Source organism: Boeremia exigua (genome assembly GCF_020726555.1).
Source record: "Boeremia exigua strain MPI-SDFR-AT-0100 chromosome Unknown C7974scaffold_11, whole genome shotgun sequence".
Classification (NCBI taxonomy): domain Eukaryota; kingdom Fungi; phylum Ascomycota; class Dothideomycetes; order Pleosporales; family Didymellaceae; genus Boeremia; species Boeremia exigua.
Window position 1 is genome coordinate 1,658,410 of NW_025763528.1, and position 25,035 is coordinate 1,683,444.

General features: G+C 56.0%; 11 protein-coding genes across 11 annotated transcripts; 4 read left to right on the top strand and 7 right to left on the bottom strand.

Moving 5' to 3' along the window:
- Nucleotides 1–417: 417 nt before the first annotated feature.
- C7974DRAFT_366533 (uncharacterized protein) lies at nucleotides 418–3,263 on the bottom strand. Its single transcript, XM_046139849.1, has 2 exons — nucleotides 1,540–3,263; nucleotides 418–1,230 (listed from the first exon to the last, which is right to left on the bottom strand). The coding sequence occupies exons 1-2, from the start codon at nucleotides 3,244–3,246 to the stop codon at nucleotides 520–522; spliced, it is 2,418 nt and encodes an 805-aa protein (XP_045993670.1). The 5' UTR covers nucleotides 3,247–3,263; the 3' UTR covers nucleotides 418–519.
- Nucleotides 3,264–4,135: 872 nt separating this feature from the next.
- C7974DRAFT_402572 (uncharacterized protein) lies at nucleotides 4,136–4,775 on the top strand. Its single transcript, XM_046142730.1, has one exon. It carries the CDS (start codon nucleotides 4,272–4,274, stop codon nucleotides 4,728–4,730), a length of 459 nt encoding a protein of 152 aa, XP_045993671.1. The 5' UTR covers nucleotides 4,136–4,271; the 3' UTR covers nucleotides 4,731–4,775.
- Nucleotides 4,776–5,974: 1,199 nt separating this feature from the next.
- Nucleotides 5,975–7,900, top strand: C7974DRAFT_343346 (glucosidase II beta subunit-like protein-domain-containing protein). The gene is made up of 3 exons (XM_046139310.1): nucleotides 5,975–6,116; nucleotides 6,161–7,096; nucleotides 7,140–7,900. Exons 1-3 carry the CDS (start codon nucleotides 6,017–6,019, stop codon nucleotides 7,799–7,801), a joined length of 1,698 nt encoding a protein of 565 aa, XP_045993672.1. The 5' UTR covers nucleotides 5,975–6,016; the 3' UTR covers nucleotides 7,802–7,900.
- A 33-nt stretch (nucleotides 7,901–7,933) lies between these two features.
- C7974DRAFT_402576 (uncharacterized protein) lies at nucleotides 7,934–8,487 on the bottom strand (the record flags this gene model as incomplete). The annotated part of the gene is made up of 1 exon (XM_046142731.1): nucleotides 7,934–8,487. Exon 1 carries the CDS (start codon nucleotides 8,158–8,160, stop codon nucleotides 7,936–7,938), a length of 225 nt encoding a protein of 74 aa, XP_045993673.1. The 5' UTR covers nucleotides 8,161–8,487.
- Nucleotides 8,488–8,585: 98 nt separating this feature from the next.
- Nucleotides 8,586–9,658, bottom strand: C7974DRAFT_427775 (Alpha/Beta hydrolase protein; the record flags this gene model as incomplete). The annotated part of the gene is made up of 2 exons (XM_046144577.1): nucleotides 9,533–9,658; nucleotides 8,586–9,483 (listed from the first exon to the last, which is right to left on the bottom strand). The coding sequence occupies exons 1-2, from the start codon at nucleotides 9,589–9,591 to the stop codon at nucleotides 8,586–8,588; spliced, it is 957 nt and encodes a 318-aa protein (XP_045993674.1). The 5' UTR covers nucleotides 9,592–9,658.
- A 2,016-nt stretch (nucleotides 9,659–11,674) lies between these two features.
- On the bottom strand, nucleotides 11,675–12,555 carry C7974DRAFT_402577 (uncharacterized protein). The gene is made up of 2 exons (XM_046142732.1): nucleotides 12,146–12,555; nucleotides 11,675–12,027 (listed from the first exon to the last, which is right to left on the bottom strand). The coding sequence occupies exons 1-2, from the start codon at nucleotides 12,450–12,452 to the stop codon at nucleotides 11,840–11,842; spliced, it is 495 nt and encodes a 164-aa protein (XP_045993675.1). The 5' UTR covers nucleotides 12,453–12,555; the 3' UTR covers nucleotides 11,675–11,839.
- A 1,172-nt stretch (nucleotides 12,556–13,727) lies between these two features.
- C7974DRAFT_402579 (cytochrome P450) lies at nucleotides 13,728–15,772 on the bottom strand. Its single transcript, XM_046142733.1, has 2 exons — nucleotides 15,172–15,772; nucleotides 13,728–15,128 (listed from the first exon to the last, which is right to left on the bottom strand). Exons 1-2 carry the CDS (start codon nucleotides 15,278–15,280, stop codon nucleotides 14,092–14,094), a joined length of 1,146 nt encoding a protein of 381 aa, XP_045993676.1. The 5' UTR covers nucleotides 15,281–15,772; the 3' UTR covers nucleotides 13,728–14,091.
- Nucleotides 15,773–16,052: 280 nt separating this feature from the next.
- On the bottom strand, nucleotides 16,053–16,944 carry C7974DRAFT_436777 (uncharacterized protein; the record flags this gene model as incomplete). The annotated part of the gene is made up of 3 exons (XM_046145149.1): nucleotides 16,053–16,474; nucleotides 16,522–16,629; nucleotides 16,674–16,944. The coding sequence occupies 3 exons, from the start codon at nucleotides 16,942–16,944 to the stop codon at nucleotides 16,053–16,055; spliced, it is 801 nt and encodes a 266-aa protein (XP_045993677.1).
- Nucleotides 16,945–17,655: 711 nt separating this feature from the next.
- On the bottom strand, nucleotides 17,656–19,080 carry C7974DRAFT_319122 (uncharacterized protein; the record flags this gene model as incomplete). Its single annotated transcript, XM_046138695.1, has 1 exon — nucleotides 17,656–19,080. The coding sequence occupies one exon, from the start codon at nucleotides 19,078–19,080 to the stop codon at nucleotides 17,656–17,658; it is 1,425 nt and encodes a 474-aa protein (XP_045993678.1).
- A 1,070-nt stretch (nucleotides 19,081–20,150) lies between these two features.
- On the top strand, nucleotides 20,151–21,850 carry C7974DRAFT_379709 (beta-lactamase/transpeptidase-like protein; the record flags this gene model as incomplete). Its single annotated transcript, XM_046140473.1, has 2 exons — nucleotides 20,151–20,643; nucleotides 20,691–21,850. 2 exons carry the CDS (start codon nucleotides 20,151–20,153, stop codon nucleotides 21,848–21,850), a joined length of 1,653 nt encoding a protein of 550 aa, XP_045993679.1.
- A 377-nt stretch (nucleotides 21,851–22,227) lies between these two features.
- C7974DRAFT_53559 (uncharacterized protein) lies at nucleotides 22,228–24,754 on the top strand. Its single transcript, XM_046146813.1, has 8 exons — nucleotides 22,228–22,670; nucleotides 22,716–22,789; nucleotides 22,834–23,295; nucleotides 23,346–23,357; nucleotides 23,411–23,538; nucleotides 23,592–23,676; nucleotides 23,724–23,989; nucleotides 24,035–24,754. Exons 1-8 carry the CDS (start codon nucleotides 22,472–22,474, stop codon nucleotides 24,726–24,728), a joined length of 1,920 nt encoding a protein of 639 aa, XP_045993680.1. The 5' UTR covers nucleotides 22,228–22,471; the 3' UTR covers nucleotides 24,729–24,754.
- The last annotated feature ends 281 nt before the right edge of the window (nucleotides 24,755–25,035 follow it).

The following is a 25,035-nucleotide window of genomic DNA, read 5'->3' on the forward strand; positions in this document are numbered from 1 at the left end:
ATCAGGACTGCTGTATGGTCCGGCAGGTAGAGGGGTGGATGCACGGATGCAACGATAGGAAGTAGCAACATGTCTACCATCTAGGCCAACACTCTGCACACCCGCAGTCCGAAACCCGCTCCGAACATCATGAAGGAACCACCGCATTCCACCGGCACGTTTCAGCAACGTAGTAACGAAGGCCTGTTAACGCCCAACTCTCAGTTTCCAATCGCCGGCCTCGAGGTTTGCAAGATGGCTGCCGTCGCTGACGCGAGATCGTGGCTGTCGGATCAACACTTCGCTTCAAACCCACCACTTCAGACACCGCTGTCGCAATACTGTCTTCCTCACGGGAACTCACGATTCGCCCGTAGAGCGGGGGGACAGGAGGGGGGGGGGGGGGGGTGTAGTAGATGTAGTAGACACCGTAGATACCGTAGATACCATAGACACAGTAGATACAGTAGATACAGCAGATATCGCAATAGAAGTAAATCCAGTAGCTCCAGTACAGCAGTATCCATCAGCCATCCCCCGCTACTCGCTGTCCGAGCCTGAGCTCGACTCGTCGTCGTCGGAAGAAGACTCATCCTCATCGCCGGAAGACTCGTCATCTCCGTCGTCGCCCTCATCCCCATCCTGATCCTCATCACCACTTTCGTACTCGTCCTCATCCTCGTCCCCGTCCTCATCCTCATCTCCACACCCCTCCGCATCCTCAAACTGACGCTCAAGCCACGCATTAAGCGCCAACGACGCCGTAAGCAAACGGCCACCAGCCCCAGCCTCTCCCCCGTGTGCGTCGGGCGTGCCATGCGACGTCCGCGTCCGACGCGCACCTCCACGCACACTCCGTGCCGTACGCTCGGTCCTCATGCCACTCACAGCCGCATTCCCCCTCTTCCCACTCCCCTTATTTCCACGCTCCTCCCTCCTCTCAATAACCTCCTTCTTCCTCTCCACCCTCTTCCTCTCCGCCCTCCGCTTCTCCACCCTCTTCCTCTCCGCCCTCTCCTTCTTCTCCCTCTCCGCCCCCCTCCTCTCCGCCCTCCGCCTCTCCCCCTCCTCCCTCCCCCCAACCACCCGCTCAGTCTCACTTAGTGCACGGGCCAGCGCCGCGGCGCTGGAGAGGCCCGCGTCGAGGGCGGTCCAGTAGGCGCGGCTTGCGAGTTGGTTGTGGGAGGGGGAATTGGATTTGTGGGCTTTGGTTTGGTTGGATTTGGGTGGGTTGTCTTTCTTCGGATTGTTCTTGGTCGGGGCGGGTTGGGGTGTGCAGTGCGCTGGGGTGTGGGATGGGTTGTTGGGTTCTGCGTTCGCGGGCGGTTGGGCTGGTTGTTCGGTGTTGTTTGGAGCGGGCTGGGACGCGCTCACGACGCTTTTCTCGTTCACAGCGTGTTTGCTCTTCTCTTTCTCCTTGCCCTTCCCCTCCTTCCCCTTCCCCTCCCCCTCATTCCCCTTCCCCTCCCCACGCCCCCGATACGGCCTCCTCGGCCTCCACCCCCCCTCCCCCTTCCCTTCCTCCCCCTTCCCCCTCTCCCCGTCCAACTCCCTAACAACCTCCCTAACCACCCCCCCTTCCGGCAACCAGAAATCCATCTCCCCCTGCCTCCCCTTCCCGCCCTTATTCGACCCACACCCCGGACACGACCTTCGATCGCCCGCGAGATAGTACCAGCCCAGCGCATGCCTTACATCGCAGCGCCACGCTCGTTCCTGAGCGGGCGCGAAGGGGGCGAACGATGCACCGCGCGGCAGCGCGGCGGAGGCGTGCAGAGTCGTGGAGCCGGAGGGGTGGGGCCCGGGGTCTGGTGTCGGGGTGCGCGGGGGAATTGGTTGTTTGGACTTAGGCACGGCTTTGGGTTTCGGCGCGGTGTGAGCGGCGACAGCAGCCAGCGCGGTAGCAAGCGCATCGGCGTCCCCCGCGCCCGCGGTGATCGCGGTCCAGTACGCGTCCTTCGCGATGCTGTTGTGGCTGAGGTGTTTCGAGCGGCGCGCGCGGCCGAAGCAGGTCCGGAAGGCTTTGGAGGGGCGCCAGCGCGCGGTAGGGTTCGGCTGGTGGGTCGCGGTGTGCGGCGGCAGGTGGAAGTCCATGGTCACGGCGCGCGGGTTTTCGGACAGCGCGGTGAAGCAGCCGGGGCAGTTTTTGCGGTCGCCTGCGTTGTAGTAGTGGCCCATGGCGTGGTTGATGCCGCAGCGCCAGGCGGGCTTGTCGGATGGCGAGGTCGGGGTGAAGTAGGCGCCGGGGGGGAGGTGTTGGTGCGGTTCTAGTGTTCTGGAGCCGCTGGGGTGGGGTGGGAGGGGGGTCGAATTCGGGGGTGGGTTTGGAGGTGGGCTTGCGGGTGATTTGGCTTTCTGCTTTGGCTTGGACGGTCCGGGAGACACCAGTGCGGCGGCAGGCGATCCTGCCATGTCACCGACTCGACGCCTCTTTCTCTTCGGTTCAACCGGCTTGTTGAACATGCGAATGGGCGCGATCTGTTCCCGCCTCCGCTTCTTGCCGTGATTCTGCGTACCCGAGACATCTCGCTGGACATCTTGAGAGCGAGCGACGTCCTCACACACCTGCGCCGGTGGAACTCTTGCCTGCTCTCGAGCTTCGATGCTGGCGATGAGCTGTTCGGTATCAGGGCCAACTGGGCGGTAGCCTCGTGCAGCAGCTTCGGCGACGACCGCACTGATACCAGGTGACTTTCGCTGAGGCGCTTGTGGTGATTTCTGGGCCAGTCGCTGTTTGTGGTCGTTGAAGAGACGGACGGGCCATGTCAGCATGGAATCGACATGCGGTGTGCCGACTCGATTCGCATGGTGGCCCGTCAGAGCGTCAGCTCCGAACTCCTCGAACAGCTGCTCGAGTTGCGTCAAGCCCGATGGTGCGTCGGTGGTAGTGTCGAGCGCCATCGCCGGAAACATCTGGAGAGATGTACCATCTTGACTGTCCTGAGGCTGGCGATGATCGAAGATCTCAGGTCCGATAGCTGTAGCGTCGAGCGCTGCTGGAGATGTCTGGAAAGGTGTGCCATATTGATCGTCCTGGAGTTGAACATGATCGAGGATCATAGGATCGACGGCTGCGCGTGCCACCGGCGGCAACGTGTGAACCGCCGCCCCAAACCACCCATCCTGCATCTGGATCTGTTCGAAGATCCCAAAATCAGCAGCCGCAGTGTCAGGCGCCACCACGGACATCTGCCCATCTTGCATCTGACCCTGTCCCCAGATCCCAGCTCCACCATTCGCAGTATCAAGCACCAATGCCTCCGACATCTGCTCATCCAGCCACTGTCTCTGGTCGAAGGCCCCAGCATCAGCACCACCCGCCTCCGCCAGCCCCGCCAGCCAGTCGCCACACCGCACATCCTCTGCGCCCCCACCCGCGCGCAGCAAATCTCTGGCCGATGTCTCCGCGGCCTCGATGTCGTCGTCTGACCTACCACGAGCGCCAGGCGAAGAATCGAGCGCCGCGCACCGCCATCCCGTACTTACACCCCACCCCACCCGCGACGCATCATTATCGTCCCAGCGCGCGAGATCGTGCTCGAGACACGTTGTATCGCAGAACTCCGCACCCTCCGCTCCAACGTCTCGCACACGGGTATGCGCACCAGCACCCCCCAGACACACACCCCCCGCAATCGCGCCAGCAATCGCGCCAACGCACTCACACACCGCAGCCAAGTACCTCAGCAATTCATCCGCGTCGACGTCTTCCGCGAGACAGTTCTTGATCTGCGAGGGGCGCAGGGCGTGGGTTAGGAAGGCTGTTAGGTCGGGGGAGGCGGTGTGGTTCTGCGCCGAGGGGGGGATGGCTGTGGTGGGTGGGGTCTGGCGCGGGTGCAGGGGGTCGGTGTTGTCGAAGAGGGGTTTCTGGCTGTTGTTGTCGAAGAGGGAGGCTGGGTTGTCGTCGGACTGGGGCGCGGGCAGAGTGGTGAGGTCGTCGTCGTTGAATGGTGAGGAGAGGCCGTCGTCGTCGAACAAAGAGTCGAGCCCATCGTCCTCAAACAGCGACCCCAACCCATCGTCCTCTCCCAGCTCTCGTCGCGCCCCCAATCCATCGTCTCCCCTCGGCGCAAAAAACCCACCATCCTTCCTACCTCCGGCCGCGAGACTGACGGCCGCAGGACTGACGTATCCAGAGTCCACGGACAGACGCGCAGACGGCAGGGGCTCGTCGTTGAGGGTGCCGTCGCTCCAGTCTATTTCGTCTTCGAGGTCGTGGCGCATGGTGGGATGCCGGCGGGGCGTGTGGTGTGTGAGATGTGAGGTGTCAGATATGTGGTGTGGTGTGTGGTATGGTGTGTGGTGTCAGATGTGAGGTGTGTGCGGTATGGTGTGAGATGTGTGATATGTGGTGTGCGGGCGGTTGGAAGATGGTGGTGCTGTCGATGCTGCCGTCGTCAACAATGAGAGGACTGTGTCGAAAGATGCTGTTATCGATGATGATGTTGTCGGTGCTGCTGTCGATGCTGTCGATGCCGTCAATGCCGTCGATACTCTCGACACTCGACACCACTCTCGACACCACCGTAGTCACCGTCGAAAGACCCACCTCAAAAGCTGCCGAGAGCAAGACCCCAAAACCCACCGTTATCACGATGTCTCAAAGAACCGTCGAAAGAACCACCTGGAAAGACAATACCTCGAAAGCCACTGAAAGACAATGCCTCGAAAGAGTCCTCAGAAAGACACTGAGAGATATCGAAACCTCAAAAGATGTCGAAACCTACCTCAAAAGCCACCAAGCACGTTGACACGAAAGATACCAAAACCAAACCCAATGGGCAGCGCGTCCTCCCTATGAACCCCCCGCCCACCCCCGTCAACCCTGGCAACCCACCGCTCCAGATGCAGACGCAGAGCCTCCAAACGCACGTCTGCACGGCGCCAACGCAGCATGATTCGCAGCATGACGCGTATCCCTGTCGCAAACGCGCTTACAGGCGAGCCTGGGCGTGGGCGTGTGCACGGGCATAGACGTGGGCAGAGGCGGGTGCGTTTGCGTTTGCGTTTCGAGGCTGCTGGGTGGTGGGTCGCTGCTCCTTCTGCTGCTTCTGCTCCTTCTACGCCATGGCAGGTTGTCATGTGCTTCTCGAGGCTTCGAGGCTTCGGCGCTGGTTGGGTGCAGGCAGGTTTGCGCGTTTGCCGGCATGCCTCGCACCATCATTCTTCGGCGCATGACGCACGAGACATGGAGCAATTCGAGTCTTCCCAGCCTGTCATTCGCTACTACATCTGCACTGCTGCCTCTGCACTGCTGCCTCTGCACTGCTGCGGCATGACGGACTTGTCGTGTGCTTTCCGCCGTCATGTTTCCACGCCGTCATGATCTCACCGCTGCCATGTGTTCTCGAGATCCGGGATTCGCTGCCTAACATGAGATGTGCGTTTGCGTTGGGCATGCCTCGCACGCCATCGGGCTTTGGAGCGATTTCGGGCATGAGACAAGAAATTCCTGCCTGGGAATTCAGAACCAGTGTCTTGGGGATTCGAGACTGGTGCCTACGGATCCAGAATTGGGGCTTCTCATCGCAGAGAAAGGGGTGGGTGTGCTGTGACATAACAGGACATGGGGTTCTAGGTTGCGAGGGTTTGGGCGGTGATGGTATGGGGGTCTGGGGAAGGGGAGAGGTGGCGTGGGCGGTTTGGGTGGGCGGCGTGAAGTGTGTGCTGGGATGGAGATTTTAGGAGTGGTAACTGATGAGGGGATTTCGAGATGGAGAATTTGGAGACGAAGATGGTGGTAGGTTGTTGGAGGTGCGGTGGTGATAAAATGTGCAGGCCATGGTTCTGTCATGGTGATTTCGAGATTGCTGCTGTTGATTGCTCAAATTCCAGCTCTTGACATGGTTTTCTACCTACTGTTCTGACTACGTCCGTCGTGTTGTCAAGACGGGTGTCAACGAATGTCGTCGTGAGAGGTCGTCGTGATTGGCGAGGCGAGTGGAGCATGAAACGCCACGCCAACGCAACGCACGGCCCTGGACCCTTCCTGCCACATGTTCAGAGCAGCGGGAGCCATTCCTCCACACCACAGAAGATGGGGAGGCAGACACTCTCGTCAATTGCATTGCTGCTCCCGCTGCTCGCCACCACGGCCGCGGCGGAGCCCGCAGCGCCGCGCGGCGTGGGCCCGGAGTGTATGTGCATATAACCCGGGGAATGGCAGCGCTGACGGTCACAGTTGCGAAGTTCTACGCGGACGCTGGCTCGTTCACGTGCATTTCGAACCCGGGCATCACGCTGGACAGGGCGCGGCTGAACGACGACTACTGCGACTGCCCGGACGGCTCCGACGAGCCCGGCACGGCCGCGTGCGCGTACCTCTCGCCGCTGTCGCCGCCGCAGCCCGCGCGCCGGGACCTGGGCTCGTTCGATGAGACGCCCGCTCTGCCCGGCTTCTACTGCACGAACAAGGGCCACCGCCCGAGCTATCTCCCCTTCACCAGCGTCAACGACGGCAAGTGCGACTACGACGTGTGCTGCGACGGCAGCGACGAGCACGCGGGCGTCGGCGGCGTCAAGTGCCCGGACAAGTGCGCGGCGATTGGCAAGGAGTGGCGCAAGCAGGACGCGGCGCGGCAGAAGAGCCTCGACAACGCGCAGCAGAAGCGGCGCGAGCTGGTGGCCGAGTCGGCGCGGCTCCGCAAGGAGGTCGAGGACCGCATCTCGACGCTGAAGGCGCAGATCGAGGGCCAGACGCAGAAGGTGGACGCCCTGACCACGAGCCTCGCCGACATCGAGCGCGCCGAGAAGGGGCGCGTGGTGCGCGGCGCGGGGGCAGGCGGCAAGATCGCCGTGCTCGCCGGCCTGGCCAAGGACCGCATTGCCGAGCTGACGACCAGCGTCGAGCGCGTGCGCCGCGAGCGCGACGCCGCCCGCGGCCGCATCGACGAGCTCGAGGCGATGCTGAAGCGCTTCAAGGAGGAATACAACCCCAACTTCAACGACGAGGGCGTCAAGCGCGCCGTCAAGGCCTGGGAGGACTACGCCGCCCAGGACTGGCCCGCGCCCGACGCCGCCCTGGACCGCGACCTCGACGAGATCGTGAACCCGGAGTCCGAGAGCGCCATCAAGTGGGCCGACTTCGAGACCCCCGACGCCGATGACGTCGACGTCCGTACGTATTTCTAGTCCATGTCTCCGCACCGCTAACCCGCCAGTCTACCAATTCGAGCTCTACCTCCCCGAGTCCATCCGCACCTGGGTCGACACCAAGCTGCGCGACCTCCGCATCACGCTAATCGACAACGGCATCCTGCCCTCCGCGCCCACCTCCGACGTCGAATCCAAAGCCGTGACGGATGCGAAATCGCAACTCGACGCCGCCAAGCGCGACCTCACCACCTCCGAAACCGAGCTGACAAAGCACGCCGACGATCTAGCCAAAGACTACGGCCCGGACGCCGTCTTCCGCGCCCTAACCTCGCACTGCATATCGCTCGATTCCGGCGAATACACCTACGAACACTGCTTCCTGTCCCGCACGACCCAGAAATCCAAGAAAGGCGGCTCCCACACCGGCATGGGCAACTTCGCGCGCATCTCCTCGATCACCGTCGACGAGGAACTTCCCGCCGATGGGCGCGGGTTGGGTAAAGGGGAGCGGCTGGTGCTGAAGTATGAGGGCGGACAGGGGTGCTGGAATGGGCCGGCTAGGAGTACGACGGTGGTGTTGGCTTGTGCGGAAAAGGAGGAGATTTGGAGGGTGGTCGAGGAGGAGAAGTGTGTGTACAGGATGGAGGTCGGGAGTCCGAGTGTGTGCGGGGTGGAGGTGAGGAGCGGGGGCGAGGGTGGGGAGGTGCCGGTGCACAGCGAACTGTAGATAGATCGACAGATCTGCGGAGCGAAGGGGGCGCGTGCTGAAGTATACGGTGGAGCGTGGCTGGCGTTGTAGACTCCCAAAATCAAGCATATCCCGCCCCGTCTATCCCTTCTGTCCGTGACCTCCCCACCCCATCAGCACACCATGTGAGACCACCATGTGAGACTCCCCGCGAGCGCTCCCCACTGCATGGCGCTTACTTCGTCGCACGCGCACTCGCTGCGCCGAATCCAAGCGTCTTCACCCCCCTGTCGGCGACAGCGCGACGAGCACACTGCACTGCATACTGCGGTGCAAGGCATACGCAGCATCAAAAGAGCAGACATTGCGAGGTTGGGCGTAAAATAGTAAAGGAGCATTAGGTGATTATATAGGGTTCGTGTTATTACGATTACAGATTACCGCAGGTGTGTAGGAGCTTTAAGATGGAGACTGAAAAGAGGGGGTCCTGGGAGTAGGCAGTAGGCGGCCCAGTTCGGACTGACAAGATATATCAAGGGCGTTTGTTTGAGCACGGCTCACATTGTTCCGGCCACGGTACGGATGGAGCGAATAGTGGCCTATGGAAGTGTGACTGGGATGAATTACACCGTGCATGACTACACTCATATAAACGCGCACGATACATTTGGTCAGTCCAGACCGGTCTACCTATTCTTACACTATATACACCGCAACACGACCATTACCACCAGCCTTTACCTTGCCTACAGTCCTTCTTCATACGGAAAACCTGCACCACATCCGAACAAGTCCGGTCCGCGATTCCTTCAAACCGCCCACCCTAGTTCTCCAGGAAGGTCTCCAGATTCCTCGCATAGAGCTCCGGGAACTGGAACAGGTGCCCATGGCCCGAGTCCGGGTAGATGTGCAGCTCAGCGCGGGGCAACTGCTGCTGCAAAATGTAGCTGTCTACCGTCGGGGCCATGACATCGTTTGCGCCGTTGGTCACCAAGGTTGTTGCCGAAACCTCCTGCAGGCGGTCGAAGTATGTAGCGTTCGAGGCGAACGCGGAGATGGCAGTTAATTGCGCGTTGATTCCCGCGCCCTCGACGAACGCGATCCTGTCCTCGCCCTTGACATTGCGCTGCGAGAGCCGTCTCCACCACGCGTGGCCAAGCGCCAGACTCGTCTCCGTGGCGCTGAAGAACAGCGTCAGCATCGCCTCCTCGGTCGGCTGGGACCCGTTGCCCGCCGCGAGAGCGAAGATTGAAGGATCAGGGAATTGGACGCCTGGTCCAACGGCAGATTGCGTTCCGGCCAAGACAAGTTTGTGGACCACGTGGGGATACTCCATGCCGATGTACTGGGCAATTGCACCGCCCATGGAGAAGCCGAGAATGTCGACTTTGGGAACGGACAGGGCTGCAAGGAGTTCCACGGCCACTACGCCCATTACTTCCAGCGAGGCCGGGACTTCGCCCTGGCTGTGGCCAACCCCCAGGTTGTCGAATACGATGACGTCCCGGTTTTCGGCAATGTGGTTCATCAGCAACGGGTCAATGACGTCCATGCTCTGGCGCAGGTGGTTGAGGTAGAGCAACGGGAACTCGCTTGCTTTGCCGAAGCGTCGGTAGGCAATCTGGGTGCCGTCGCTGATATTGACGTATTTGGTCGGAGCGTACTGAGCCAATCTCGGTGGCTCGGAATTAGCTGAAGAGCTGGTGGCGGGGACCGCATGGCTAAAGATGTGTCAGAAGGGTTTGAGCATTGCAAGGGCACTCAACGTACTGTTTTGCGGGAGCAGCGACAGTTGCCACCGCGAAAAGGAGGGTGAATAGTCCCTTCATGGTTTCTACACTTGGAACTTAACGGTGTGAAATGTAAGGTAGGTCTATCTTCTCAACTGGATATAGTAAAAGAAGTGGGCTGAAGATGAAGGCGTTGGAGATGTCGAGGTATTTAACCAAAGACATTGTTAATGTCCGACGATCTCCGTTATTCCAGGAGGCTTCTAGCTTGTCCAAGCGACCAGAACGACACTAGCTGACAGAACAGCAATACCAAAAACTAATCATTTACTATGCTTTCCTCTTCTCCTGTCACATCGGCCAAGACTTTCGATACCTTTCTGGGTAATCTGAAGTCTGTCCGGGGTAGAACCGAGCTAGCATCTTGATTAGTTAATCCACAACATTGATGCTGACGAACTCCTGTGGGCTGTCTAGGGCTATATAGGGACGTTGGCGACATACCTGGTCAATGTCTGTCGATCTGGCGTGGTGGTTTCGCAATTGCTTGAGCGACGACAGACAGCAGCTTTCGATAGTACGGGGACTGCATAAATTATCGGTCTTGCTGAGTCTATCGCTGCATTATCAGCGGCTGAATATGCAACTTGAACGTAGGCCTCGTCAAAGGTACCTATCGTGCGCTGCGCTTGTGTCTTCACGGTCTCGCTCATTCACATGACCACACTGTGTTTTACCCTTGCCTTCACGGAGGCATCCATAAACAGCTGGATTCTTGTTTCCATCGAAGCATGTACGTTCTATTTCCTCTCTAATTACGCGGTCCTCGTCTTGTCTTTCGTAACGCCATCCCTACGGAGCGGTTGCGAACGCATACACGGTCTTCATGTCCACAAGGGAACGTGGGAGGAACAGTGCTATATGATTAGTCGTGGACTGTCGTTACGTCTGTCACTAAGCCTATGAGAGTCTGTTTATTTATTCCCGACTAAAGTTAGATTCAGGAGGATGGGGGCGACTGTACACTATCTTGAAAATCGCCGCTTAAGGTAACCTCCACCTCTGCTATTCCTATCCAGTGCGGCTCTTTGTGTGCAGCTCAGTCGCAGCGGGCGCGACGCCCAAGTGCTGGCTAGTCGATTAACGTCTGGAGCAATTTTAACAGATTACTTATTGTTGTCGTGCTTTTCTACTGACTAGCGTTGTGATGTTACGCTTTTCGGACCAATTCCTTACTCGTCCGTCCGTTCATGAAATTGATGCATACCAAGGTCCACGGATGGCTCGGAACTATGATAGCGGCTTAGAATACTCGAGTATATATCTACTGTTTTGGTTTCCGAGTTTGAAAGCGCTAGGTTAACTCCATCTTATATACCGTGTCTTTCTGTGCCTCTTTGACCATCCCGGCAACGCATAAATGTCCGAGACAGTCGAGTGTATCGATCATACTCCAGTTACAGAGGTGAAGCAGCAGTATCCCAACCCGACGCCGCGGTCGTTCGAGGACCCAACCCAACCCGGCTACGAGATAAGCGGAGCGGCGGATACGCCAGGTAAGAAAGCCTACTTGTCCAGCTCGTGGCGTAGCCTAGTGACGAAGAGGCGCGCCAGGCCTTCCTGAAAGACGTCAATCAGAGCGTTAATAAGGAGCCATTGACCGGGCCTTGGTTCTGTTTGAGATTCAACAAGTCCACATTCTCAACATGGGCCCCAGAGGATAAAATTAATAGCAGACAACTAAACTCAGGGATGAGATGTAGATCGCTGAGACTACGGAATGCATGCTATATCATCCTGCTGGTCCCACCACCTCGTCTCCGTAGCGTCCGACGAGTGCGGATGCAACAGCATCAACTCCAGGCCGCTCATTGCTGCGCTGCGTGGAGAGACAAGGTGCCGCATCCAAGGTGTCTTGTTGACTACTATTTCAAAATAGACATTCCCGTAATAACCATCCGCATTACGATCCCGGCAAATTTCCGCAAATGAAATCAGTTATTGAAATTAGAAAAGTAGTCCATGACACAGCGGAAGTCATGCACGGAGATGTCCAAATACGAGTGTGGATCGTTACTACAACCTTCCCTTCCGCTCTCAGTACGACAACAGGCCCGCGCCAATAGTAGTCTCTATAATACTCTCTCAGAATAGATATTATAGTAGAGAATTGAGCATAGGAGGTCTCTACGGCTCTACTAGGACTTACACTATCAGATAGTGTTAAGCTCAAGTTAAAAGGCTACAAGTAAGATGTTTGTATCCCGTCTGAAACGTTTAGAGAAGCGCCTAATAAGACAGGTCTACACAAAGAGAGCTTAGCCTGTCATAGTCCATTTACGTAGAATCACGTTGGCCTATTGCCGTTGATCTGATCTGCTGTAACATCGACCTCGCACTTCAACTTCCGCTCCCCAACTACCTGCCCAATAGGATCCAAGCCACAACCAAAATGTGGACCTATAACAACGTCACAACTACCTACAACCCTGTCTTCGAGATCAATCAGCGCGTTATCGCGATCCGCGTACCAAGCTATACAGACGAGCCGTTAGCATTCACCCACCCACTCGACTGCCGCTGCAACAAACCAGGCAGAAAACCACACTTAGTGCAGTGAATCAAGACTTGCTACGAAACAGAATTCACTTACTCCAATGAAAATCCCCGAGGAAATTGAATTCGACCGAAGTGATCTCGCCCGTCTCGCCGCGCCAGCACCCGCTTCCCTCGCAGCGCACGCCGTACTTGCCGCCGCTGACGTCGGAGCTCTTGCGCCACAGCCAGTCGAGCGCGTTGTCGCAGTTGGCTTCGTCGGGATACACTTGGAAGCCTTCCGTGTTGGCGCCGATGCCGCTGGCGCCGAGGCCGATCTGGTAGAGGGAGAAAGCTGCGGTGGAGGGGTGGGTGAGGGTGAGGAGGGTGAGGAGGGAGGTGAACGTGGGTCTGGGGGCGAGCATGGCCGTGGTGGTGATGGTGATGACGCAGAAGGACGTGGTCGAGTAGTGATGACTCGTCGAGACTAGTGTGAATGAATATTGCTCGGAGGTATGCAGGTTATGGTTAGCAAAGAGAGACGGGTTGTTTGGCAGCGATGGGGGATTTATGTTGTTCATGGCTGAGCACCGAATAACGATCTGTAAGCCTGCCGGAGGAATGTAATGCAATGTCAGCTTACTTTGAGACTTCTCGTAGCACAGTCGGGATTTTAAGGTTGCTTGCATGCATACACAAGGCAAGGGGCCACTTGAATGCACAAACTGTCAGATTCCATATACCTAGAGCACAAGAGAAAAAGTAACGTACGTCACAGGCGAGCAACTCACTTTTGCTAAGACTTACAATCACTGCAACTACTTTGTAACGTAACAGTACAAAACTAAGTTGTACTGTGCTCTATAGTATATCAATATGCTCTATAGTATCTTGCGCATCGTTTCTTGCTCGTTCGTGCGTTATACCCTGCCTTGCCACACGCGTCTTGAAGACTCATGAGTGCCTGTTTCAACGCGAGCCTCCTTGCTAGCTCTCTTACCATTGTCACGGGCGTCAAACTGCTTTAGAGTAGTCAAGTGCACTCAATCGCTAACTGTAAGAGTCCCCTCTCGCTAGACCCGCTTTCTCCTGTGTGATTTACAGCGCGTAGCGGCCTCTTTGGCAACTTGGCTTTGGTAGTCTCTACTGGGCGGAACCAGCCCTAGATCACCTCACGATCCTCGCAGAGGGCTCTCGTGTAGTCGCACTTTCGATTGAACTTGACTGCGTGCTCTGGGCGACGCTTTACGCACGTGCCATCCCAGTTCTTGCCAACAGGTGGTTGGTCACGCTCCGCAGGCAGAGAATTGGCCATATCCTCCACATCAGTGAACCGAGGCGGGTATCCTCGCCCGTCTAGCTTTAGTATATACTGGAAAGTCACCAGCTCTTCAGTGCTGGTCAGCTTCATCTCACAAACACCCAATGAAACCGTTCGAGCACGATACCCCTCCAAAGGCACACGCAGGTATTGATATCCAACGCTAGCTATGCTTTAGGTAGTGCCGTACGAAATCCCCGATTCTCCATGAGACTACCGCGCTCGCTACTTAGCAGCACAAGCACAAGCACAAGCACACGCAACTCCCGCCCCCCATGCATCTTGAACCCTCCCCCCGTCCAGTCTGTCTTCTCTCAAGCGACCAACCCAACCTTCACCCCATTCCCCGAACAACACGTCAACGTCAACCCCTCCACCCACGGCCCCCCATCCCTATCCTCCAACCCGCTATACCCCTGCACGAGTCTGCACACCACATACCCCGCCTCCGTGAGCGCATACTGCTGCCCGAGACAAATCCGCGGGCCGCCGTTGAACGGCAGATACTCCCAGCCCGGGCGCAAGCTCTCCCAGCGCTCAGGCCGGAAGACGTGGGCGTCGGGGCCGTAGAGGTCCGTGCGGCGGTGCATAGTGTAGGGCGAGTAGCCGACCATTGTGCCTTTGGGCACGAAGAGGGGGGATGTGCCGTGTGGGCCGCCGCCGAGGGGGAGGAGGGTGTCGCGCAGGGCGAGGCGGGAGTTTGAGGGGACGACCGGATGGGTGCGGAGAGCTTGGGGAGTTAGTCAGGGCAAGGCAAGGTTGGGGTGGGGAGGGAGTGTGGGCGGTGTAAGACAGGACGTACATTCGTTCAAACACCACTTCAGATACTTCATCCCCTTGAGCTGCTCGTACGACGGCGGCGCACCACCCAGAAACGCGACCTCGTCCCTCAGTTTCGCGTAGATCGCAGGCTGCTTCGCGAGCTCGAAGAACAAGTTGCTCAGCAGACTTGCCGTCGTGTCGCGGCCCGCGAGCAGGATGTTGATCAGCTCGTCACGAATCCGATTACGATCCGTCGTCTGCTTGGCCAGCTCGTGGATGAACACATATCGCTCCGGCGTCTTCTGCGCGGCGGGCGACTGCGCGAAGCTAATCGCGTCGTCGACGAAGCGCGCGATGTACTCGTGGCACACGCGGATGGCGTCCTCGCCCTTGGTGTTCTTGCGGAAGCGGTCCAGCGGGCCGAGGCGCAGGCGCACGGCAACGTCGTCCTGGGCGAAGTTGAACATCTTGCCGAAGGCGACGTCTTCATTATCGTCGGACTTGTCGCCGCTCAGGCGCAGCGTGTTGGTGGAGTGGTTGAAGAGAAACTCGGTCGCGGTGTCGATGGTGAGCATGAAGAACAGCTCCTGCAGATCAAAGGTCGAGCCGTCGGTCGGAATATGTTTTAGCATAAGCTGGAAGTGGCGCTCGAACGCGTCGAGGTCGGCGACCTGGTCGCGGGCGAAGTTGGGGCGCAGGAGGTGGCGGCTGTTGGCCCACTGCTCGCCGTCGGCGTTGAAGATGCCGTGGCCCAGCAGCGGGGTGAGCGCGGTCGTGCGGTGGCCGAAGCTGTAGTCCTTGAACTTCAGGCTCAGCACGGTTTTGATGTTCTCGGGCTCGCATGTGGCGATCACGGGCGTCGTTGCCATGCGGGTGTGAAAGGTGTTGCCGAGACGCTCGAAGCGTTTTCTGTTCTCTTCCAACAACACACGCTTCTTGCTGTTGATGCCCATCACGCGGATCACGTCCAGGCCCAGGAAGGGGTCCTTGTGGAAGACGTTGGGGCATGGTTGGCAGCCTACGTTCGTCAGTCTTGTCCCACGTGATCAGGGATTGCTTACCATTGTCTTTCTTGAATTGCCGCCGCGCAAAGTATAGTGTGATGCGTGTGTAGAGGACGTACGCAGTAAACGCGCCGGCGAGTACAAATAGGAGTGGCGAGTGCGCCATACTGTATTTAGGAATGCGTGGTCGCGATGTTGCGGATGTTGCGGTTGAAGTAAGGAACTGCCGGTGACGTAACGGTAACTTCAACCGTGAACAGGCAGTGCTCGCTGCACGCAGCACAAAGAAGAGGTGAATCCACGAAACGCAGTGACTTGAGGTCCTGTTCCAAGCTCTTTAACGCCTGTTTGTCTTAACAATGTGATGCCCAGTGCCGAGCTCTTGACGCAATATCGAATGCGGAACCGTCCACCCGTTGCGTCACGTACAGGCAGCCAAGAGCGTCTCAACGCTTATACGTCCTTTTCGTGGGGTAATGCGGGAGTCGGTGTTGCTTTCTACCCGTCGGCGTTGTTGGTCAGCACCTTCAGGGCACAGAGATGTTCTTAACCTCTCTCTGGCTCCACTGTAAACGGGAGGCATCCACGCAAGGGTCTGTGTAAAAGAGGACCCGTGCTCCGCTGCGGCTGAACTGACAATCCGATTCGACGTCGGCTCATCACGAGCTAGCGGACGATGGTGTCGTCGCTCGGAGTTGCCGCTGAGGCGCAGCCCCTGTCTCCGAATTACTAGCCAGCGCCTGTGATTGGTCGAAAGATCGCATGTTTCACCCCGTCAGGAATAACCTTCACACTTGCTGACAAGCGTCGGTCGGGCACCCATCCTGTAACAATTTCAGGATTGTAAATGGATGTTGCATTGGGAAGATGGGCAAGTGGGACTCCGCACACGAAGGATGTCCCGTGTTGCTACGAATCCTATGGAAGTTGATTACTCATTAAGATATCCACTTCACATGGTTGATCGTCTTCTCCTCGAGGTGCCTCTTGATCTGGCTGTAGTCTTTGCACACGTGCTTCGCATCCCACCCGTCGCTGCCTCCCAGGTCTTCGCCATGCACGCCCAATGGGAACGTGGTCGCGGCGCCCTCCAGCGCGACGTCGCCTGCACACATGATCGCTTGTCGGATGTAATCAAAGCAATGGTTCACATGCCACGGCTGCTGTATGGGATTTACCTTGAAGAACGGCTTATCGAGCGTGACAGCCATGGTGTTGTAGGCGGTGAGTATTGTATGCAGACAGTGTAATTGGTGCGTCATTGAGGTCGTAAACACAGTCGTGTTGGCGTAGTCGTGGATCGGCTGCGGGAGATTGTCATGGCTTGTGGGATCCTCGACTTCGACGTAACCCAATCCTTCTGCTGACAATTAGAGTCTGAGTAATACTAGAGTTGAACGGTCGTACCCGGGACAATGTCCAGCCAAGCCTGTTGGACATCCTTATTCCAGAAATCAGAGGCCTGCTCTGGCACGAATACTGGATCTGGTCGGAATGTGGTGATATGCTGCGAGACTGGAACCGTTAGCCGGACACTTGGTGATTGCGATATTTCTTACATTTTGGCGCAAAGCCTGTAATATCTCCAGTGAACTCGTACTGATGGCCGCGACCGTGCCGCCATCTCTTCTCGGCCAGCAATCCGACAATGACGAGAAGGAGCGACGTGTCCAGCAGCCAGCGGTACGGCCGTAACCGTCCCCAGAAGGCCATTGTCCCCGCTCTTCGAGTATTTCTGCTGTCTTCGATATCCCAATCTCCGACCTCGGTACTCGCATCAGAGTGATTGTCGAGATTACGCAGCGCGTTATATCGCTGGTCGTTCTGCATCTTGGTCTCGCCAATCTCGGCCTGCGAAACGTCGTGCATTGACTTGTATGGTGCGAATGTTGACATGATAGCTGTAGAATACTAGGAGCTCACACGAGAGAGGGGTCGAACTCCCTTTGTTCGGTTTGCGCTGTTGCCACCAAGTACATCCTGTAACGCCAAGTGTTAGACAGTGGTGACGATACTTGGTGCCTCGAACCACAAACTGATCTCCAACGACGGATGAAGTTGACAATCGTATTTATGGCTCTACGATATTTCTGCAGTCAGTTTCTCATCTAGACATGATCACAGTCACTGCCTTGATCGTGAAGGCCAAAAAGAACGCGACGGATGGAGCTGTTGGAATTACGAAGTACGGCTTCCATCATGAAATACCAATTTGCAAGCATACAACAGCTACATCGTGAGCATTTACCGTGGTATTATCTCGAACAGAGCTAATAGGAGAGTCTAGGGATCCGCCAGGTGTGGGTGTAAGTGTAGGTGCAAGTGAGGTGTGGGGCAAGGCGTCATGACACAACGCCGAGCTGCAGCCGCTGCCCCTCCTTCTTCCACTTCGCTCCAACACAAACCACCTCATTAGTCGAACACGTCGACATGCTCGCGTTTGTATGTCGGATCCTGGAATATATCAAATAGGTGAGTCCATGGGATATGACAATGCGCACACAGACTATACGTAGCGCAGCACGTTCTCCCGCCCAGAAGTCAATCTCCAATCCGGATGTGCGGGTGTCTAGCAAGGTCCGGCCGACGCAGTATGGAAGTCGGCGTGCTATTCTTCAGCGCATCAATTGCGTGGGCTTTCACGACTGGTAGCAGAGGCACCACCGCAACATCACCATCGTAGAGAAGGCCTGGCTCCGACTTCGTTTCTTGACGGCGCAATCGTGATGCTGAGGCAGCACGGTTTTTGGCGTGCATCCGCTTCTTTGCAATCGTCACCGAATCTCTATGCGCGAACAGCTCTGGTCGCACCCCGCCGGAGTGTATGAGTCGCGAGTGAGCTAGAGTCACAGAGTCGCGATGGTTCCGAAACTTTACGTCCGCTTCTTCACTGTCTGACAGCTTCCGCTCCGGGCACGGCACACCCAGCGTTCGACGGGCTGTCATAAGATGGTCCGGCCATATTTCTTGATTCATTACAACATGAGGAGACGGATCTCCGAGCGGGATCTCTTGCGTGAAATAGGCAACGCTGGATTCGTCTTGTGATGGTTTAGGTGATGCGTGAGCGCTAGCTGGACGAGAGACATGGCGCGAAGGGACAGCGCTCATTCTTGCGCTGTTCGGAGGCGCAAAAATGTCAATGTCTTCATCATCCACGATAGTGCATTCGAAATGAGGCCTACAGCCATCGTCATCAGGAAAGACAACGATCGTTGGCTTGAAACAGTCAGAAGGAGTGTTCCAGGTACCAGACCACTCCGTAAGCTTTGTATTGACACGCTCAAGGCCTTTCGGGCCTGTCGAAAGGGCTTCAAGTGCCTCGCCGGCGGAGGAGCGTCGCTTCTGTGTGTCCACGTTGTGCTCCGGTGGTACATCGTCCCAAACGACCTCGTAGCTGCCATTCTTCGATTCCACGATCTGTATCGTTGGTGTCGCAGGATCGCTTTTCTCCAGTTCTCCAGGTTGTGTCCGACTCACGCCTCCAGGCTTTGATGATGAAGGGGGCACTGCGATGACGTGAACATCTGTCCGAGTCATGGCTGGCGACGCGAGTGAGCACCTGGTCAACATGGCCGTGCCAGGACACGAGGATATCTGCCTCGGGTGCTGTATTGGATCCTTCTTCCGTTCGTCCTGGTCGCCGTTCGAGAGCTCCAAGGATACCTCTGCAAAATCCACAGTTTTCCTGCGCCGAAGCGTCAGGTCTTCGAGCAACTTCTCACTCGACTCTGATGTGCCAAGTGGAGGCGTTGCGTTCGCGCTCTTCGTCTTTTGTTTCAGACACGTCTTTCGAGGCCTTGAACTCAGCCCGCTCGATGTCATGGACGTATTCCGCAAGTCCGGATTGGATTTTGGACGAATTGACGAGCGCCGCTCCAGACATGACCCACAGCCATCTGCTCTCACTGTTGAGGTATCTGTGGTGGACGCGCATTGTTTCAAGTTGTCGTTCAACACGCCCATGCCGCTCGGGGTAGCTATCGCCTGTAGGTCCAGCTGGCTGTCTGATTTCCGCGTCGATCGATGCGAGTATGTAGGCTGCTGGAGCTCTCCGTTTCGCCCTCGGAAATCATCCACATAATCATCTGAACCAACCTCTGCCTGCAATAGCTCGTGGACTTGAGCATCGTCGCGATTTCTGGCACCTGTAAAAGGCACCGTTTTTGATACTGCGCTGAGCAATCCGGCCATCGAGGCTGTCTTGCCGTTGACGCTGCTGGCGATGCAACGCCTTCGTGAATCGAGTTAGCCGCTGTGGCTACACTGCGTTGCTGGAATTAAAGATAGTGTCGATATGTTGAACAGGTCGATGAAAGGTTTTAGGTGAGGGTGAAAGAGCTGGCATTGTGTCGGAGCGCGCTACAATTTTCTCCTCTCTGTTGACATGTGTGGAAGGAACTCTCTGTTCGAGACGCGGCTGTCGGTCTATCATCCATCTCTTGCACCTGCCGATGATTATCTGTCAGCCGCTACCGACATGATCGCAGCTTCCCATGTGCGGAAAGCTGTGAATCCGCTCAGGGATCGAGAACGGGATCTTATCTTGATAATTTTGCGTGATGGTACCTTGACACGGCAAAGACCCAAGAGCTTCTGCCCCAGTGCGGGTTGCGTTAGCTTCAAATGCTCTGATGTTGCCTAAACTGGTATGTACTGCGCATCTCTGAGTTGATCTGAGCAGCTATGCGCAACGGTAAAGTCAATGCTTCTACTTATGTTCTATGGAGTCGAAAAGCCTCAAATTCTCAAAAATTACCTAAAGTGGTATGCACTGCGCATTTCGCTTGGCTTTACCTTGGCAGCTTACCGTTCCTCCATTGATTAGGCCTTGCGGTAACCATATTGGTACGTACCTTCCCTTTTAAGCAACTATTTTCTCTATGAAGCTTTTGTGTCGACCCGGTATCTGGCCAAGCTGACTCTATTATCAGCAAAACCTGACCCAGTTGCTGGTATCTGACAACGTCCATATAAACTGCTGATCTCTGTGTGAAGTTCGGCCACAGGCAAACGCTCCTGACTCAACACCCGACATGATTTCGAAGTCACTGCTCCACTATGCGACTCTGGTCGTAACGACTACTGCAAGCATATGTCCTATTCTCGGACCCGTCTTTCCTGCTCCTAGGGATCTGTCATCATCTGTTGCTTTTCAAGATGCATTGAAGGGCCTGCAGCTCAAGCTTGACGAAGCGTTCATGGTCGGCAACACTACACATGGACGCGTCAACCCAAATGATACTTTCTCCATTCAAGTATTTTCGACGGAATCGGAGGAACCTCTCTTCGACTATCACCGCCGCGGACCCGCCGTTTTGGGCAACAGAACCGTCGACGGCGATTCCATCTACCGCATTGCCAGCGGTTCGAAGTTGATCACTGTCTATCTGCTTTTGCTTGAAGCAGGCGAGGTGGTCTTGCGCGACAAGGTGACGGAGTACCTACCTCAACTTGCGGGTGTATCGATCTGGGATGAAATGACCGTGGGAGCACTCACAGGTTATCTAGGAGATATTGTCGGCGATCGTGAGTGCTCAGAACTATCGAAGCTGATTATGAACTAACTCAAGTAGTTTATGAAGTTTCCTCCATACCCGGTGGCGATCTTGCTGCAGCTTTTCCAGGTGCATTCCCGCCCCTGACTGAGAACGAGATATCTGGATGCAACTACTTAACCGGATGCACAAGTGAGACCTTCTTACAAAATCTCAAAGGCAGGCCCTCGGCTTACTTGCCGAACACTACACCAGCATACAGTAACACTGGCTTTGCGACGCTGGGTCTGATTGTCGAGGCAGTGGCAAATTCTACCTTCGAAGAGGTCCTTCGCAAGCGACTTGTAGCACCCCTACGTCTGACTGGTACCACGATCTCTCAGCCAAAGGATTTGACGAATGCGGTCATCCCAGGGAGCGAGAGCCGTTCAGGATGGAACTATGACCTAAGCGACACACCTAGTGCCGCCGAGGGTGGTCTTTTCAGCACCCCCAACGACATGTCTGCAATTGGTCGCGCAATCTTGTCTTCTTCGCTCCTACCAAACGCGACAACACGGTCATGGTTCAAACCCACCGGCCTTACGTCCTCGCTCATCGGTGCTGTCGGACACGGTTGGGAAATATATCGTGCATCGTACCCAGAGCACAACCGTGTGATCGATCTGTATGTGAAGGGGGGAAATCTTCCCGGCTATGGATCAAACTTCATCCTGATCCCGGATTTCAATGTGGGATTCATCATGATGATGGCTGGTCAGAGGGGCAGTATCTCTACGCCAGTTGCAGCGTTGATCATTGACGAAATCCTGCCAGCACTGGACGAGGCCGCGAGAGTACAAGCCGACGCTGCACTTGCTGGGACATACGCTGCTTCAAATGGGCTGAATTCAACAGTCAAGATTTCGTCGACGCCTGGCATTCCAGGACTCACCATTGAAGAGTGGGTCAGCAACAGCACTGATATGCACGCGATATTTGTGCCGCCGACGGAATTGTTCCAGATGTTTCCCACAAACATCGTGAGTGAGGATGGCAAGCAGGTCTCGTGGAGATCCACATCTGTTTTTCTCCCAGACACAGGGTCGCCATTGGACGCTTGTGCTTCCTGGGTCGCTATCGATCGGCCCACCTACGGTATATATGGTCTAGATGAATTTGTCTTCCACTTAGGTGACGACGGCAAAGCTCATGCTATTGAACCTAGGGCATTGAAGATCGTGCTAGAGAGGGTTTGAGGGTAGCCGCGGATGACCCATGAACGCACGTGGCTCTCGGTACTCTGGAAACATCGCTTATGCTGTCAGAATAATCGCGTGCGGCTGACGCGGGTCTGATGGCTGCGGCCATGATGTGAGTAAGCTTGGCTGCACGACATCGTCTCGGCACCCCGCATCGTTCACTTACCACGAACCACTGGCGATGGCACTTTCCAACACTATTGATAAATCTCAAATATGAACCATGAATTATTCATCGAGTAAGGAAACCTCACATACTTGACTTTTGAGTCTCTCAACACGCCGTTGCAAGTTATTACGGCGCCCTTTCATGCCGCGCGCGGGCTTTCACAGCCTGACCTCACTCCAAGTATGAGCTGAGATAGCCTGCAGCTGCTGTGGTTCGCCTCGCCAATAGTCAGTCAGATCACAATCTCACCCACAAGGCTGTCCAATCGTGATCTCCCGAGTTCTGCGACATACGTAAGAGGAAGAATTTATAGCCTTCTGACTGCAGCAAGCACGAAGTGAGTTCTGGGCTCAAGGTTCGTATTCGCCACTGGGAGAGGCTCTGATGAAACTACTATGCCTTGAAGCAAAGCCCTCTGCCTGACGTTCACATCTCACACCGTCTGCACCATGCCCTATTCCGCGTGTAGATTGCTCTTGGTCCTACTCGCAGGGCTTCTCGCTCTTGCAACAGCCCAAAATGACCCAATAAAAAACTTTTGCAGACGCCATGGACACCAGACGTGCGTCATCGACTCCAAGCTCTACATCGATGGAGGGTTTGTCTATTACGGCACAAGCGTGACTCCCAACAGTCAACCAGAGAGCAGTAAGTTCGCCGCCCTCTATCGACTGATTCAGACTGACCGCGTAGACAAACGGCTCCTTTGGGCCGACCTCAATGATCTCGGCCTTGGAGTGCCCGCCCAACACAGCAACCTCACAAAGGTACGCAAGACTCCAGACTTCAACATCCAACTGACACACCACAGAGCCTGGAAGTGCCCAGCGTTCATGGCGGCGTACTGTGGCCCGATACAGTCAACAAGCACTTCTATCTCTTCGGCGGCATCTTCAACGAAGGCAAGGTAGAAGCCTTCCACAACCTGTGGTCGTTCGATACGGTCTACAACAACTGGACCGAGATCACGCCCGACGGCTCGCAACTAGACATCCTATGGCCGTCTCTGGGAGCATCGGATGTTACCGACGAGGGCGTCGCGTACTACTACGGCGGCTACGCGGGTAATGATTCTGTGGCGGGGTGGGCGGGTGACACCATCATGTTGAACGGCTTGGTTCAGTACGATATGAATAAGAATACGTGGGATAACCGGTCGTATGACAGCACGCCACGAGCTGAGGGGAATATGCACTATATACCAGCGTCCCAGAGAGGAATGTTGGTCTACTTTGGTGGGCTGGAACAGAAGACAGCTGGTAATACAAGCTATGTATGTCGGGAGTGATTGGATTTCATGACAACAATTGCTGACACACACAGGCGTCGATGAGTGTAAGTTGCGAACCGAGCAATCATCACTTCATATTAATCTTCATCTGTATTAGGACATACACGTCTTCGACATTGCGAATAGTAGATGGTTTACTCAGACCGCAGATGGCGAGATGCCTCAGGCAAGACGCGGGTTCTGCTCAGGTGTTGCTTGGGCCGAGGACTACTCTTCCTACAATTTGTAAGACCGACCCGTCGTGAGTCAACGGCTGAATTGGATGCTCACTTTATCAGCTACATCTATGGCGGAATAAGCCCGAATGAGACAGCACTCGGTGATCTCTGGATACTATCGCTGCCGTCTTTCAAATGGATACCTGTAAGCAAAGTGATGTCTTCTGGTGGATTGGGACTGATCATCCGCAGTGGTACCCTACAGTCAAACAAGAATACTTCCCTGGTGGGAAGGCCTGGTCATCCTGTAACGTCATGCAGAACTCCAAGATGATTGTCATGGGCGGAAAAGTCGTCAACCCAGAAAGAGATGCCTGTGACGCGCCCACGGCATGGGGACAGCATGGTGTGTTGCTTGGACAGGAGAGTGTTGAAAAGGAAACCATGTGGTATGGGCTGGGAGTTGATGCACCCAAATATCGCGTGCCAGGCAACATCACAGAAGTCATCGGCGGCGGGTAGGTTTTCCTCTGACTGGTCAAGACAGCGCTGACACTAGGTAGAACTGAGGGCAAAGCTACTGTCACAGCACCTGCTGGGGGCTGGCAGACCAGTGATCTGAGGGTCTACTTCCAGACCAGCTACCCGGCTACCCTCCGGTCGGCGACAAGAGCACTACCAAGCTCGTCCACCACTTCAAGCAGCATTCCAGCCCCGTCGTCCTCAAGTACTAATACTGGTGCAATTGCGGGCGGTGTCGTGGGTGGTGTGTTAGGATTAGCAGGCATCTTAGCTCTCGCGTGGTTCTGTCTCCGCCGTCGACGCAAACAAAAGGCAAACGACCCGCCTCCAGCAACTGCCATGCAGGCTCCTCCGCAGCACAACGGGGCCGAGAAGTTCGTGGCTACCTCGACGACAACTTCATACCCCAGCACGTTCCCATCCCCTCATCCGAACGCGTCTGGGTACTCGCCTCAGGCATCGCCGCCGCCTCCATCGTGGTCGGAGCATCACAGTCCCAGCACCTACTACCACGAGTCACCGCCAATGCCGCAGCACACTTGGGGATCTCATGATATGCCGATTCAGTATGCGAACCAGCAGCCATACTATTCGCCGCCTTCAGACCCGTCACAGTCAGTGAAGCATTCACATACGGCAAGCGTGGAGCTGCCGCCAAACGAAGTCCTAGAAATGCCGGAAGTGAGGAGTCCAATGCCTGAAGTGAGAAGTCCGGCGCCGAAACGAGGCTTCTGAGGGGCTACTCCGCGATGCCGTCGTTACAGGCCGATTTATTTCGAAGCAATCCTAGGTATGATTAGGTAACCAATCCAAATTATGCGGAAATAAGTGGTCGTGAGATTCAGTATAGTCTTGGTGGAAGTAATCTACGTGGTCATTAAGTAGGTTCAATGATTCTAATTCTATTGATATGAGGACACGAAAAACAAGGGAATACCGTGAAAACACGGAATTCGAGAGTGACGTGATACGTCACGTGACCAACAGGTCTCGGCAATCAACAGTTGAACTTACGCCAGCGACGCGGCCTGCCCGTCTCGGC